We start from the raw sequence: 14662 nt of genomic DNA, 5'->3' as shown, positions 1-14662 counted from the left end.
CTGACACATTAAATCCACAATCCATCAGAGAGCCAGACGTAATCCCTTCTGAAAGGCAAGATTATTTCACAAACATATAATCAGTTATCATTTTACATCTTCATAAAATTAAAGCAAAATAACCTTGATCTGGCAATTAAGTCAAGAATTCTAAAATGTGTAGAGGAAGGATATTTATATTGAATATGTTATATTTTTCATTGCAGTAAGGTTAAGATTACCACAAAAAACAATATTATCCAACTTTATTAGTGATACACAGCCCATCCATCAGACACCATAGTGAGGCCATTATATATATATATATATATATATATATATATATATATATATATATATATATATATATATGATTGAAAGATATTATAAATTCCGTTCTTATTAATGAATTACCGTATGTTGTATATTACTGCCCAGTGTCAATTATTCATGTAATTGTTGTTTTTTCAATCCTCTTTTCAGTTTTTTCCCTCTGGGAGATCAGAACAATGAAGAACTGATATTGGAGTTATTATATTGGACTTATTATATTAAAATAAAGCTGATATTGGACTTTTTTTTATAAATAAATGAACATAACCAGCTCTTAAAGCAGCCAGGGGGCATCTCTCTGTGAACTGCCTCTGAGAAGACTATGTTTTATACTCAGATCATTTTATTCTTGTCTTCTTGCAAGTTTGGGCTGTGGGCAAATAAAAAAAAGTATTTAATCGGTTATCTGAGAACACATTTTTCGTGCAGTAATGATAACTGGTGGTTCAGAGACATGAGATCAGAGGTGTACATGAACAACAAACACAGCAGAACAGTAAACAGGGTTGAATCCCACGACAAAATAAAAACTTAATTATCAATGTGTGTTATGTAAAACACTGTGTACTGTGTCTGCATGTCAATAACTCCAACACTAAACGGTTCTTTCATTTGTTTTATTATTGATTGATTTCAATGGCTTTCATACTAATATTTTTCATCAAGTCCTGGTGGCCTGAAAACGTTGGGATCTCCTCCATTGCGCCCATGCTCATTTGCCCTCTGATCAGCAGCAGAGTCCTCGGCACCATGACCTAATCTTTCCTGCACCCACTCTCGAGTATTACTGAAATGGGAAAAATTGAAAAAAATATCAGCACTATGAATGACAGAACAAGTACTTTTCAAAACCTATTCACAAAATGCCATAAACGGCCCATGGTCAGAAAACCTTTGGACTAGATGGGCATAGCATATACAATCAATAATTATTAAAACAACTTCAATAAAAGCATAGCTGGGGTTTTCATAGGCAGTAATACAGATCATTGCAATGACACTGTTGAAGGATAGTGAACAAAGATGTGACAAAATGAGGTTGTGGGAAGAGTCTGAACCTATAATGATCACAAAATGTAGGCTGATACAAACATATGTTTGTCTTCTGCATAGAAATAACAACATACTATATGCTTTTGAATTGTTTAAGCTGGTAGTATATACTGTAATTGTAAAATAATAAAGGTCCAAAAAATCATCCCTGAGATACTCCATAATTTACGAAACACCAAATAAGAATGTAGAATAAAATGCTCTTAGATCCATCTGCAGTTTTTTTAACAAGTATGATTTCTTGTTGAGAAATAAAGTAATATGCAACAGCCAACAATGTAAAAGCAGATACTCTTGCTAATCTCACTCCTCACCTGATGACCCCAGCTGCCCATATGCCCCCCTTTCCTCTCTGGGCAGCATCATAATTTCCTTTGGCATGAAAGTATTTGTCCGCGCCTATAGTGTTAGCCTCCCTCATATTATTGTATGCTCGCCACATATCACCAGCTCCTGTTCAGGACAGCAGACAGTTTAGAAAAATGAATGATGATTCAGAAAAATTCATGTCATTGTCATTATTAAAACACGTAATCCTGGATACATGGAATACAATCAAACACAATGTTACTGTGGCGATGTTAAAAGGGTAATATTTCTAACCGTGAAAGGCTTCAGCAGGAAACCTGTGCCATTGAGCATTGGCTTCTACAATTAGGATCAGAACAATCCCTGCCAGGAGCAACTTCATGGTTATAGATGTCTAAAAGGAAAACAAACCAAAAAAATTACATATCGTTCACCTTTAAACACAAAGTAATAAACATACATTTATATTTTTCAGGTCTTTCAAACTTACTTTGCTGTTCCTGCAGAGTTAATAGTAAGTCTTACTAGATTCTAGAGTATCTGATTAGTGAGGACTACAGATCTGACGGGCTTATATTGTGCTCTGAAACAAGCTAGCTTGTAAGATTTCACATTTAGGACATTCCAGAGTTGTGCAAACACAAGAACAAGCAAAGGCTGGGGCAACAACAAGCCTATGTAAGCAAAAGGGTGAAGAGATTTTTTGCCGCATGTCATGAAAAATCCTAAAATGCAGATTTTACAATGTTTTATATTTGTCTAATATTTTGATTGTTTGCATCCCTTTTGTATATATTATCTTCTTAATTTAGAACATTTGGTACTTTTCAAGAAAATTGCTACTAAAATATAATTAGTGTTGTTGCCACTACTGCAGTTTTTGCTTTGTTGCTGTTGTGTATGCATCAACTTATATACTTGTATATACTCTCCAGCAATATCTCCAGAGATGGACCCAAACACAGGAGACTACAGGCAACAAAACATGGAAAACTAACTTTAATTCAAGGTTTGGTGCATGTAAGGCAGACCAAAACAACTAAATCAAGGATCCAACAAATAACTGAACTGAAAACGAACTTAAATACAAAGTTATCTGAGGAGAAGATGAAATGTAAGTGGAGTGATGGGTGGAGATGGGCAAAGGAGGGAAATACTTCAAAACACAGAAAACAACTTAGTCGACTCTACAAAACGGCATCAGTGCTAGACTGTGACAATAAGTTCCAGTTTATATTTAGTTTTTTGTTAAAACAGATTTTCACACATCATGTTGTATAGTCCAAATTCTGAAACTGATCACCTGATTAAAAGGGGGATTTATGTTTTGCTTACTTAAGAAATTTAAAAAATGATAAAAACAGTATACCTCATGGGTAGCCTTTTGCCAACAGTTTAAACACTGTATTGTCTCTTAAGATTAAATATAAAATCAGTTTGTACAAACCCACATTGTATTATGTTTATTGGTTACATTTTATTCATTGATTTAGGGTGAACCCATCCAACAATCTTATACATTTTTTTTAAATTCTTTTTAATCTAATGTTGTATTCTATATTTTCACTAGAGAAGCTTGGTTATTGCCAGTGCTGTTAAAATCTAAGAATAACTGTTACAAAATAGGGGGAAGTTTGTTGACTTGAAGAACAGAATACATCATGTTATTAGGGCCTGTTTGTTTAGTTGTCCCAAATAAAAGATTACTTGTTCTGTGGAAAACCTGCACATTTGCCCCTACACAGAGAAGTCCAAAATTCTGCCTTATCTTAGTTGTGAGTATTTGCCTTGAGTCTTTAGACTTTAGCAGCTGTGAACTAAACAAAAACATATTTTAAGTAAGCTTTGCTCATTCTACATATTTTAATGAAGGTATTGCGCATATAGGGAAAAAGACTCCTATACTTTAAACAGTGAACAAGCATAAATACTGTATACACAACATATTCATCTTTATATTCTTTATATCAAAACATAAAACTTTTGTGGTAAAATGGTATGTGGTAAATGGAAAATGGTGTGTGGGTCAAAGTATAGTGCATCCTTGATATATTGTACATATGTTTTTCAGTCTTCTGCAAACTTTTCCTTCAATTGATTATTTACGACTCTTCTTGTATTTTATGTAATAATGGCAAAGCTGTAGCCCATAGAAGCTCTGCATTATTTTGAAGTATTAAATAAATAGTTATAGTTCAGGGGAGCAATGAATACTTTTATCTAGAAAACTAAAACATAATTATTATCCTAAAAATCCAATCAAATTTAACCAAAGGACTTTGTGTTTGTTTCTTTGTCAAGGAGCAAATATTTAGAGAAAGACACACTACATACAAGATATCATTTTGTGCGACTTATATAAATGTTGACAAAATGATATGAACAGTTGAACTTGTTCTTGTCTAAAACAGTCAGTGACATGTTTTGTTCAGCAACTCTGAAAAAACAAGTTTCATGGCAGAGCACACATTACAGTAATGTCCAACCAATATGATTCTTCACTAACCCTCTGAAACTGTAGCTTGATTGACAGCACTGACCTGTCTGTGCTCTTTAAGCCTCTTATCACATGCTCACTGAAACTGCTCTTTGTGCAGCTGTGATGTTGAACCAGCTCCCTGAGCTTTAAAACAGGGATTTTCATCAGAGAACAAGCTCTTGTCTGACAGTTTTGGCTCCATAGTTGAAAAACCTCTGCATATGTATGATTTTTCTTTCCCACAGCTTCTCCAACCCAAAAACATTTTGGTGACCTGGATTTAATGAAGATTTAAGGTTACAGGGGATTTTGAACTTTGGTTTATTTAAATCTAGAATTATATTATTAGATTCCACCATATAAAAAGTAGTATCGTAAAGCACAGCTCTGCAGTGGAACAAAGGTTCAAAGTGTAAATTTCCTCTGCAGTCAGACATATTTCAGATCCTATATCGTACATATCGCCCATACATACGTATTTTGTTTGTGACACATGACAGACATGACTTTTGATCCAATTGTCAATGGCTCACGGCACAACAAAACATCATACACTTCACTGAGAGTATTTAAATTTCACTGCACCAGACGGATCTTTTAATTCAAATTCTTCATCAGTGGAAGGAAGAAAATCTCTTTTGTTGTGCTGACTGTGCTTAAACCATGCTTATATATTCTTAATCAATTTTTGATTTATGAGAAGAAGAGAAATTGAAACTTTCTTTTTTGGAGCACATTGCATAACTCTTTATTGTTACATTTCTATTAACAAAAATGTTTAGTAAGAGAAAGCTTGCAATCCCAAAAAGATTATGCTTTTTTTTCTTCAAAGGACTTTAGGGCATCTCACGCTATAATATAGACCTCTCCATAGAACACAATAGAACTGTCTTTCGGGTGAGACAGGTCAAAGGTTGTCTTCCATATCTGATTATGAATTGCTGATAATCTGTCAGAGTATTTTAATTTTTTTTATCTGGTCTGAAGATGGAAAAACATGAGTTACACAATATTGAGCATCCAAGCTTAACAATTATATATAAAATCATATACGCTGTCATATTTGTTGGCCAACCTGTTTGTTGTGCAGTTCAAACTTTGACTTGTGCCTATCTGAGGCATATCTGCTGTAAAAATACAGCTCATTATTTCCAAGGCTGCTGTGCACTTGCTCTGCTTGGGTACTTTAACACTTACAACAATTATGAAGTTGATAGGTAAAAGTACCTGGAATATGTGAGTGCTCACGAACCTCTCTATTATAGTTTGAAATAAAACAACATCCCACACACTGAGCAAATCTTGTGAAGAAATTACGCAATCACGCCACTGTAAAACCCCTGGAGGATTAAAGGATGGCTCAAATTGCGTTGATGAATACGATGTTTTGAGCTCAGAGAAGACACTGTGACAGGCTAATAAATATTCATCACAAAGACTGTGTGAGGAAAAAGATAGGTTGGGGAAGAGAGCTGATGCAACGAGAAGCCAGGAAGAGGAAAAGCTGAGTGTGTCTCATGTCTGATACACACAGAGAGCATCCTTTTTCAGGGATGATTGCTTTATGTATGTAATAGATTATACAGATTCCACACTCACCATGACAATCTGCTTTACACAGATACAGAAAAAACACATAAGATGTCAGAGGTGATGTCACAAGAGAGGGGGCAGAGAGAAATCTGAGAGGTCGAACAAAGGAACAAAGACTCAACTCAGCAGAGTACTGAACTGGTACTGAATCCAACATAGGGGGGTTTTCTCTCCCTGAAATCATTTGTTCGTCAGTCAGAAAAAGTCACTCAGAGATAGAGACATACAAAGCATGATGCTATGGGCTTTTCCTATGATACATACTGCGTAGATGATTAACCAAGATCTTTTATAATAACTCATATAGTTCTTTTTAACTGTGTTTGTATCAAGGAGAAGGTTGTTCCAATAATCATTAAGCTTGGTGTCATATTCCAGAGCTTATTTAGCGAGTTATTTACGATGCAAAAAATAAATCAAGTCAAGTTACATCAATTTTATTTCGGTACAAATTTTCCTCAAAGCAGTTTACAATTTGTAGCACGTGACACCCTCTATTCTTAGACCCTCAATTTAGACAACTAAAAGCTTCGTATTCCTTTAAAGAGAAAATGCAGAAACAACAGGCAACATTAATAGAGGATGAAATACAAGTTGTAGGCTATATAGTAGAAAAAATGTTAAGAAAAGTGAATATTTTGTTTCAGTACAATTGCCTCAGTTACCAGCAGACCACAACAAGCTTATAAGCAAGTGCCATTTTCCTTTCACTGTTATAGAAACACATACACATTGTAAATTGTATTAGTCAAACAGTATAAACACCACTAACTTTGAACTGGTCTATCTTACAGATTTAACAGCCTATGATGATGGACGGGTGGGAGAGATCTCCCCCATAAGCACCCAACAGACTGCCACTGATTGATGTGCAACACTAGAGGCCGCCAGTGAGCCACGATACGCGCGTCTCTCCGGGCGAACGTGGATTGTGAGTCAATGTGCCTTATCGACTGTATGGGCCTATCGGCTCTAATGGCACGATGGTCATGATGACAGCAGACAGACTGCTCGTGACACTGACACTAACCAAAAGCGCGATAGAGACTCAGCACGTGAGCCAGAGATGAAAACGTGGAAGCTACAACTTCGGCAGGTTGTGCGTAAAAGATGCACATGTGGATCCCTGAGGTTGTTGTGAATCCACAGTGTGAGGAGGATCGATGATCAGGACTGATTGTGAAAAACATGACATTCTTATCTTTTCTGCTCACATTTGGAGCAATTTCTTTTCTTTTTTCACAGAGCAGCGGCAGACTACTTTAAAAATAATAAGCTGTCTTTCTGTCATTACCACCATTACCAAAAAAGGGCTACAAAAGCCGGGTTTTTTGTGATACATATGAGCGATAATGGCCTGAACAGAAAAACAAATTACGCATATGAAAGTCCCGCTTTGGTTTATTTAGGTTCATTTGGCATCATGAGCTGCTCATCAATGTTGAGTTTCAGAGTAAAGGTGTGCGCAAAATGTCTCTTTGTAACCTCGGATGAAACAGTCTGAGGAGACGACCTCCTGCCGACTTATTCACGTCACCCCGCCCGTCTCCTCCCTAACATTGGCTGTGACCATCCCTTTGAGCGACTCTGGGCTGAGAGAGAGAGAGAGAGAGAGAGAGAGAGAGAAAAAGGGAGTCTGACACAGACAGAGAGAGAGAGAGTGCACAACATACACGCAGACCCCCAACACCACCCAGACTACCTGCTCCGTCCAGCACAACGAGGGGAGGAGGACGCACAAGTGCAAGCGCGTCCGTGCGTGCCAGACCAGCCGAACAAGACAAATAAACACGCATGCAAAGACTGCAAAATCACCAAAATTGGAATAAGAGTTGATCTTGAGAACTCTTTGGAGAAGAGCACAGCTTTGCTACAAAGAACAAAGACAGCCCATGTGAGTACATGGTGAGAAGAGCCATGCATCTCAACAGAGAGGAAGATAACAGCAAAGGTGAGCGAAAGATTTCAGCGGCCATCAGTGAGATGGTATACATCCATAGACTCTCTGTATAGTTCAAAGCTCTCGCGTTGGTTGCCAGATGCCCTTGAGTGTGCCATACTCATGTCCAGTAATGATGCTGGGGGTCATCCTAACAGGCTGATGGTCACTGCCGTCACGGTTCTGTTACTGCCCGTCTGCTTTTCACCAACGAGCCTTGCGTGGCAGCCAGAAGGGGCTGTTGCATACACCCAAGGTGGCAATGTGGTGGCTGTCTGTGAGAGATCAGCCACTTCAACACTTGTCGCACCAGGTGACCCGAGCGTAAACGCACAAGGTCATCCGTCCTCGGTCATGTTGACGGGCAGCGTGCCGTGTTGGTGTAGCGACGAGGCGCGTCTTTTCCGAGGCTACCGTTGTCTGTACTTGAGGACGCCTCGGATGTGTGTCCTCCGATGTGGTCGGAGGGGAGAATTAGAGAGCAGACGGTGTGTAATGAGACGAGCCCCCCCTTCCATAAGGATAGTAATGATGGAGTAAATAGCTTCTGGTGTCTCTGCCAGAGCCATGCAGGGTATTTTTACTCCCAAATTTCTGAACCGAAGTCGAGGTCACTGACTAACACCTGATGCTGAAGGAGATTCGCTTCTGAATGTCTGTCGACGTGACGTAGCCTGTGCCTTATTATTGTATTGTTAAATAAACACCAATAGGTCTTGTCTTGTGTCCACCACACCCACATGGAGTGAGTTAAGCATCATTCTATGAAAAGCATGACCATCACCTGCAAGGCTCAACCTGCAGATTGGTATCAGAGTCATCAAATTTATTGAATGTAATGTCCCAAAACTCTCCAAATGTTGATGCAAATGTAAAATAAGCGTCATATCAGTAGTGCAGTTCTGGACAGAATCCCAGTTTCTTTTAGTTAAAATAGCAAGAAGACTATTCCACGCTGTAGGTGTTTGAAATCTCTCTATAAACTCTCCTTTTCTCACATCTGAGAAGCATGCGGATAATGATGTAATATTGTTGGCAAGGGAATACAACATTTCAGTTTTTATGTGCAGCTGTCAGGCTTTTATGGTCGGCTAATATCTTTGTTTTTACCAGCTGCAAAGCATGCTGTTCGGTGAGGAGTTCCCCATGTAGTGAGTGGAGCCCTGCACAGTGGCACTCTGCATCATCCCTCATCCAAAATGTCTTACGACCCCGTTGCCAGATATGGGACAAAAGATGAGTCACCATCTGCAACTTGAAGTGATTTCATGATAACTTGACAGGTGTGTGTGTGTTTATTTGTGTGTCAGAGAGATATATATAGAGAGAGAGACAGGTAGAGAGAGAGAGAGAGAGAGAGAGAGAGAGAGAGAGAGAGAGATACAGGTAGAGAGAGAGAGAGAGGTAGAGAGAGAGGGAGTGTGAGCATCTGAAAGAGAGATAATGTGTGAGAGAAGTGTACAAGTCAAAAAACATTGATTAAAATTATTTTATTCCTTTAAAATACTGATGTAAAAGTTTTCTCTAAATGCAGCTGAAGCAATTTTATTGATAATAAACTAATATCAGTGACAACAGTTCTGCTACTCCCGATAATAATAACGATAAAGACCTTGATAGAGTATCTTATTAACGGAAATTGCAGCATTAAAGCAGCCATTAAGTTGATTCAATTAAATAACTGTGTATCCCCAGCAGGTTAAAAAAGTAGAGCAACAACACACATCATATTAATGAAATATTAAGGATTATACAGTAAATAATTAAAATGCATAATATTAAAAGATATGAAGTGCTGATACTGATATTTTTGGGATTTACAAATGCTCACATTACCATACTCTGGTAATCCTTTTTTTTTCTTATTAGATACATTTATTTCATCAAGTAAATATCTGCCATCAAACTGACATGATTTTTGATGACAAAAAAAGAAAGTAATCTTGAAAAGCTCGGAGCCAAGTTGTCTGTTTTATCAATCTTTAACCTGTAAATCTGTAACTCTGACAAACATCTGTTCTAACATTGTAACTTCCTATGTGTAATACTTTTTCACTAATCATTTTTAGGAAAAGTATAAAGTGTTTGTTTCCTAAAATATTCATAATTTATGATAAAAACTTATTTGACTTACCATCAAAATATGAATCCGTAGGTTCATTAAGACACCACTACCTCTCTTGTGAGGTCGGTTTGTGACGGGAGCTAAACAGGAAACCATCGTTTAAACTTCAATTCCTGTGACGATGTTTTGATCAGCCAGATAAGTGTGTTTGTAAGGCAGCTCTGTATTGGGCAGCACAGTGCAGTTACATGGAAGAACAAGGATGCACAGATTCAACTTTTTCTCTTCGGATATTGATTCTGACACCTCAAGTACAAGTAATCTTTTTCTGAAACGTTAGAGTCTGCATATGCATACCGATTGTGTGGAACTCATTGGGATAATGTTCATGTAATGTAACATGAAGCTAGGGATTGCTGTTCCTCTTGAAAGAGAGCATCTATGACTGAATCAATATACAATTACATTGACAGAGAAACTGTCCTTAACATGGATGTCGTTTAGTTTAATTAGAGATTCTGATTTGCTGCAGGTGTGAATGTAAGTAAATGGTCGGTTTGTGTTCATGTGTTAACTCTAGTTTAAATTTGATCCTGCTTCTTGTCCACTGTGAGCTGTGAGTGGCTCAAACCCCCTCGCTACACTGCCCGGGATAAATAGGTTTAAAATTTGGAAGCGAGACCTTTTTAGTCAATTAGAATTGACTTTTTCTGTTTGCTTTGACATGAATACTCGCCTTAATGTCACCAAGATATATTATCTGAAGCAGCCACATAATTAATCATATGTGTTATGGGTTATGGGCCTAATTTGTGTCGATGTCATTAAAATGGGTTTAAACTTTGACGTCATAATTGAGCAATGTAAATTCAGTGGTTTCTGATTAACTAATTAATCTGGCAGTCCAAGTCCAAGCTGCAACAATAGATACATCACCTGCAATCAACAGGGTGTTAGAATGTATTTCTTTAGAAGAGCACTGTCAATTGTATCTCCAGGAATAATGTGTAATGAATGAGAGGAATGACTGCATTGTGGAGAATAAGCAGAGATGCGATTCCTAGAGTTGTAGTATTCTGAAGTTAGTTTGTCGAGCTCCTTCTGCAGTGTTGTTGTAATCTCTCCAGAGCAGCCCAGGTGTAAATCTCAGGCGTCAAGTAGGCCTCAATGCAAGGTATAATAGAGAATCATTATTAATCCAGCACGTGAACAGTCTGAGATAATTGCTTAAAATTAGTAGCATTCAGATTCAGAGGGAATTGTTTAATTATGTTATGGTTCAAAACTAATTGGCTGGCATCGTATTAGTGGTTTGAGACAAGCTGCAAGAAAGAAGAGACAGACAGAGCAGTAATTAATAAATCTGAAACAAAGGTATTTATTTTCCCTGTTTAACTACAACAATGTTGGGAAGCAAGCCACTTAGATTTACAGACTCAAGGGACGGGACGCCGAGGCCCTGAAAAGGGAAATATTGCTCTGTTCTCGCTTAGCTGAGCACATATTTACAACCAAAGACGAATATGATAGACGATCACGTCAAAATGATGGCTGAATAGAAAAGTCAGACGGGGGGGCAGACACAACGTGTCACGGAGAGGGAGTTGGAGTTTGTGTGTGGCGTGAAGGCTGAATGAGTACATTCTTCAGTTTCAATAAACTGTCAAAATGATTTCCCTCATGGTGTACAATTCCAAATGAAAGAATCAACAAGAATACATTTATTTTCTACGAGGAAGGCGTCATGTTGAAACACATATGTTAGTATGCTATATGAAACACAGCCACGGTTAGGTTCAAATGACTACTTTTCTATGGTTATGGGACCTCTGTCGGCATGGTTACAATAAAAAAACACAATGGTTAAGGTTACGGAATGATAGTGTTCATTCTTTTGAAAAAAAAATGATATACTGCTGGCTGTTTTGTAACTGGGAACAAACAGCAGTCTCCAAAAAACTTAAAGATAAGAAAAAATAAAGAGCAACTTAACTGAAAAATCTTGTCTTGGTTGACCTCCAGCGCATTACCCTCTCAACTTGCTGCTGTGATGTAAAAGTGTACTCCAGGACCCTGTGACATCACTGCTGGGTTTGGTTTACATCTGCAGCAGAGCAGAGCTTCAGACTACACCCAACCACACCCATCAGTGATCCTGCATGTGATCTGAGGTGAAACAGGTTCGACACAATCGACACTCTTCATTAGCATTTGGTCATATTGCATGATTTAAAAAAGCAGGTTCTAAATACAATGTGAGGAAGTCTCCACAGAAATAAAGATGTTTTGAATGGATTGTGAAAAAAGAAAAGTTGTTTACAAACGTTTAAAAAGAGCTCTGTTTTTGCAAACACTTGATGGTCTTTAACTTAAGCCTGTCAGTTTCTGCTCACTGTTTTGTGGAGGTAATAAATATTATAACGCGTTATCTGTTCCTCTACAAATATTGTATTTGTATTACTTCACATGCCAAATCATAAACCTGCACATTGCAAGATATAGGGTATTTCTGTGTTTTGTGTGGTTAGACATGCCTGCGCTCTTACATAACTCTGTTGCAGCAGCATGTCCATGCTAAAGACAACATCCTAATTGTTCTCTACCTGCGCCTGGCTTCTGTCTCTCCTCCCGCTTGACCCTGTTTGCCATCTTGTCTTGTTATTTTGTGCCTCCTAATTATTGATGAGTAGTAACCGGCATGGAAAACAGACGGCCAGAGATTGCGGAGAAGAGATTTTCGCAATCTGGACGCATCAAGAAAGCAGCCTTCCACTGTAAAAACAGTGTGGGTTGAAAAAGTTACTGGCAGATATAGGGGGCTGGTGGAGAAGGACAGAAATAGATAATTGGAGACAGAGGCAGAGAGAGAGAGGCAGTCAAGATCTTGAGAGAATTTCTATGTGATGCCTTCCAGTAGTGAGTACTTTTGAAGAGGAAGCGAAGGAGAAAAAGACACATACACTATTCCTTTAAATCAGTGAACTTATTGAAGCACACTGGTCTCCAGACTCTGTACACAGAGACAGTTAAGAGTAGAAAGACAGAAAGAAGAAAGCTGGATCTGTGTTTACGGATCGGGAGGAAGATGCTCTTCAAGCTTTTCTATTTGGTAAAATGCTGACAGCGATAACACTACATTTCTAAATACAAAGTTGTTGCTAGAACAGCGGCGAGAATGGCCACTAACAAACCTACGCTCCTCACACGTCCTGGATCTGGACAGGCCAATAACAAGTCTTTATCTACATGCGTGGGGACAAACAAGGGGATAACAGGCTGTTATTCGAGCCAGGAGGGAGACTAGATTCTGGTGAAATAAAACACAAGACACCGTCAGTTGATCTTTGGAGAACTATTGGCACCATAGCTTTTGTTTTGGCCCCTTTGCTTTTTTAACAGCTGAATGAACATAAGGCTTCTTGGATAAGGTCATGATTCTCACAGGCCCTCTGATTGGCAATGACTGTTGATCTCTAAGCCGCTGATGGAACAAAACCTGCCTGGAAACAGACAACAGTGGTGATTACTTTATTTTGGTAGATACGTAGGACAGGTATGTTTTGGGACTCCCGTCTCAACCCACGGTGGCCTTGTGACTCTGAAAGGCTCTCCGGATGAGTAAGGCAGAGGGCTATTTATGGTTTGTACTCCTGCCCAGAATTGAGGCTTGAGAGAGGGGAGCACTGTTGAATCAAGAGTAAGAGTGGAACTTGGCTCTCCCCGTATTATTAAACAGGACATAAACTTCATTGTTTAAGAGGAGGATTAATGGCTGGCTATATCAATGGATGGATGGATGACAAAGAATAGGAAACAGCCCAGATATAAGACGTATGTGCACCCTACCAAGACTAAGAGAAGCCAACAGGATATTATAAGAACAGATATCAGCAGTCTAGCCAGGAACAAATGGTGAGACAGAGCTACACACAGACAGGATCTTTCCTGCCAATACAGAGAATAGAGTCAGGATGTAAATGCACAGACGCATACAAACACAGTCTTGGACTTGAAAAAGTCTTGATGGAGGAGCATCTCTGATCTCATAGGCTCCATTGCTGTTAACTGTCACACCCCCAACGCCTCATTTCCTTTCATCTTTTGTTCTGTTTCCTTTCCCTTTCAATTCTGTTACTGTACCAACCCTCATGTTCTTCCACGAACTCTCTCCATCCACCCTCCAGCTTTTCTCCATTGTGCCACTTTGAAATGTTATGATTATACAGTTGAATGCTAACAAACACTGATGCCTTGAGCGATACATTGCACTTTTATTTGATCCAGTTTGGGATTCCTGTTCCTGGCAACAACATTTATGTCCGACTGGTAAATTATTCATTACAGGTAGTAGAGAGGCACTATAATTAAATAAGCTAATGCAAAGAAGCTCTCAGGGACTATTAAATGTAGCACAAATGTTTAGTCCGCAGTTAATTAGGTTTATACTTTGTCTGATGCACATCAGATCTCCTAACCACAGCATCACCCGGGGGTAGAGCAGGCGCCGGCTTGTGTCCAGATTACATGTTGAGTCCTGGAGGTCCGTCATACTCAGGAGGTGTGGACCCTTAAGGGAGAGATGTTTGTATGTATATCTGCTGTAGTCCACCTCCACACATCACCATTCTGCTGGCCCTGTCACAAATCCTCCATGTTTCACTTTTCTTGCAAACTTTCACTCAAGTTCTGAAGAGACTCAGTAAGTATTTGCTTTTAAAAAGTTGTACAATAAATGATTGACAAGTGTTCTCCTCTTGTGAAACATCAGCCTTAACCTTTCCAGCACCGGGCTGAGTAAATGTACCGCTCGCCGGGATGTTGATGGTCTTTGATTCTTCAGGGGAGCTGTCCGGGGAATGATGTCTTACATTATTTACTATCGGTTTCGGTTGAATCCGGGGTGACATACAGG

The 14662-nt window shown here is 38.7% G+C and overlaps 1 protein-coding gene across 1 annotated transcript; it reads right to left on the bottom strand.

The window, feature by feature from the left end:
* Positions 1–915: 915 nt before the first annotated feature.
* Positions 916–2273, bottom strand: saa (serum amyloid A). Its single transcript, XM_054616112.1, has 4 exons — positions 2165–2273; positions 1969–2068; positions 1680–1818; positions 916–1099 (listed from the first exon to the last, which is right to left on the bottom strand). The coding sequence occupies exons 2-4, from the start codon at positions 2054–2056 to the stop codon at positions 961–963; spliced, it is 366 nt and encodes a 121-aa protein (XP_054472087.1). The 5' UTR covers positions 2057–2068; positions 2165–2273; the 3' UTR covers positions 916–960.
* Positions 2274–14662: the final 12389 nt, after the last annotated feature.

The sequence above is a fragment of the Anoplopoma fimbria genome, chromosome 2 (assembly GCF_027596085.1).
Source record: "Anoplopoma fimbria isolate UVic2021 breed Golden Eagle Sablefish chromosome 2, Afim_UVic_2022, whole genome shotgun sequence".
Classification (NCBI taxonomy): Eukaryota; Metazoa; Chordata; class Actinopteri; order Perciformes; family Anoplopomatidae; genus Anoplopoma; species Anoplopoma fimbria.
This window is presented reverse-complemented; position numbering and strand designations above follow the sequence as displayed.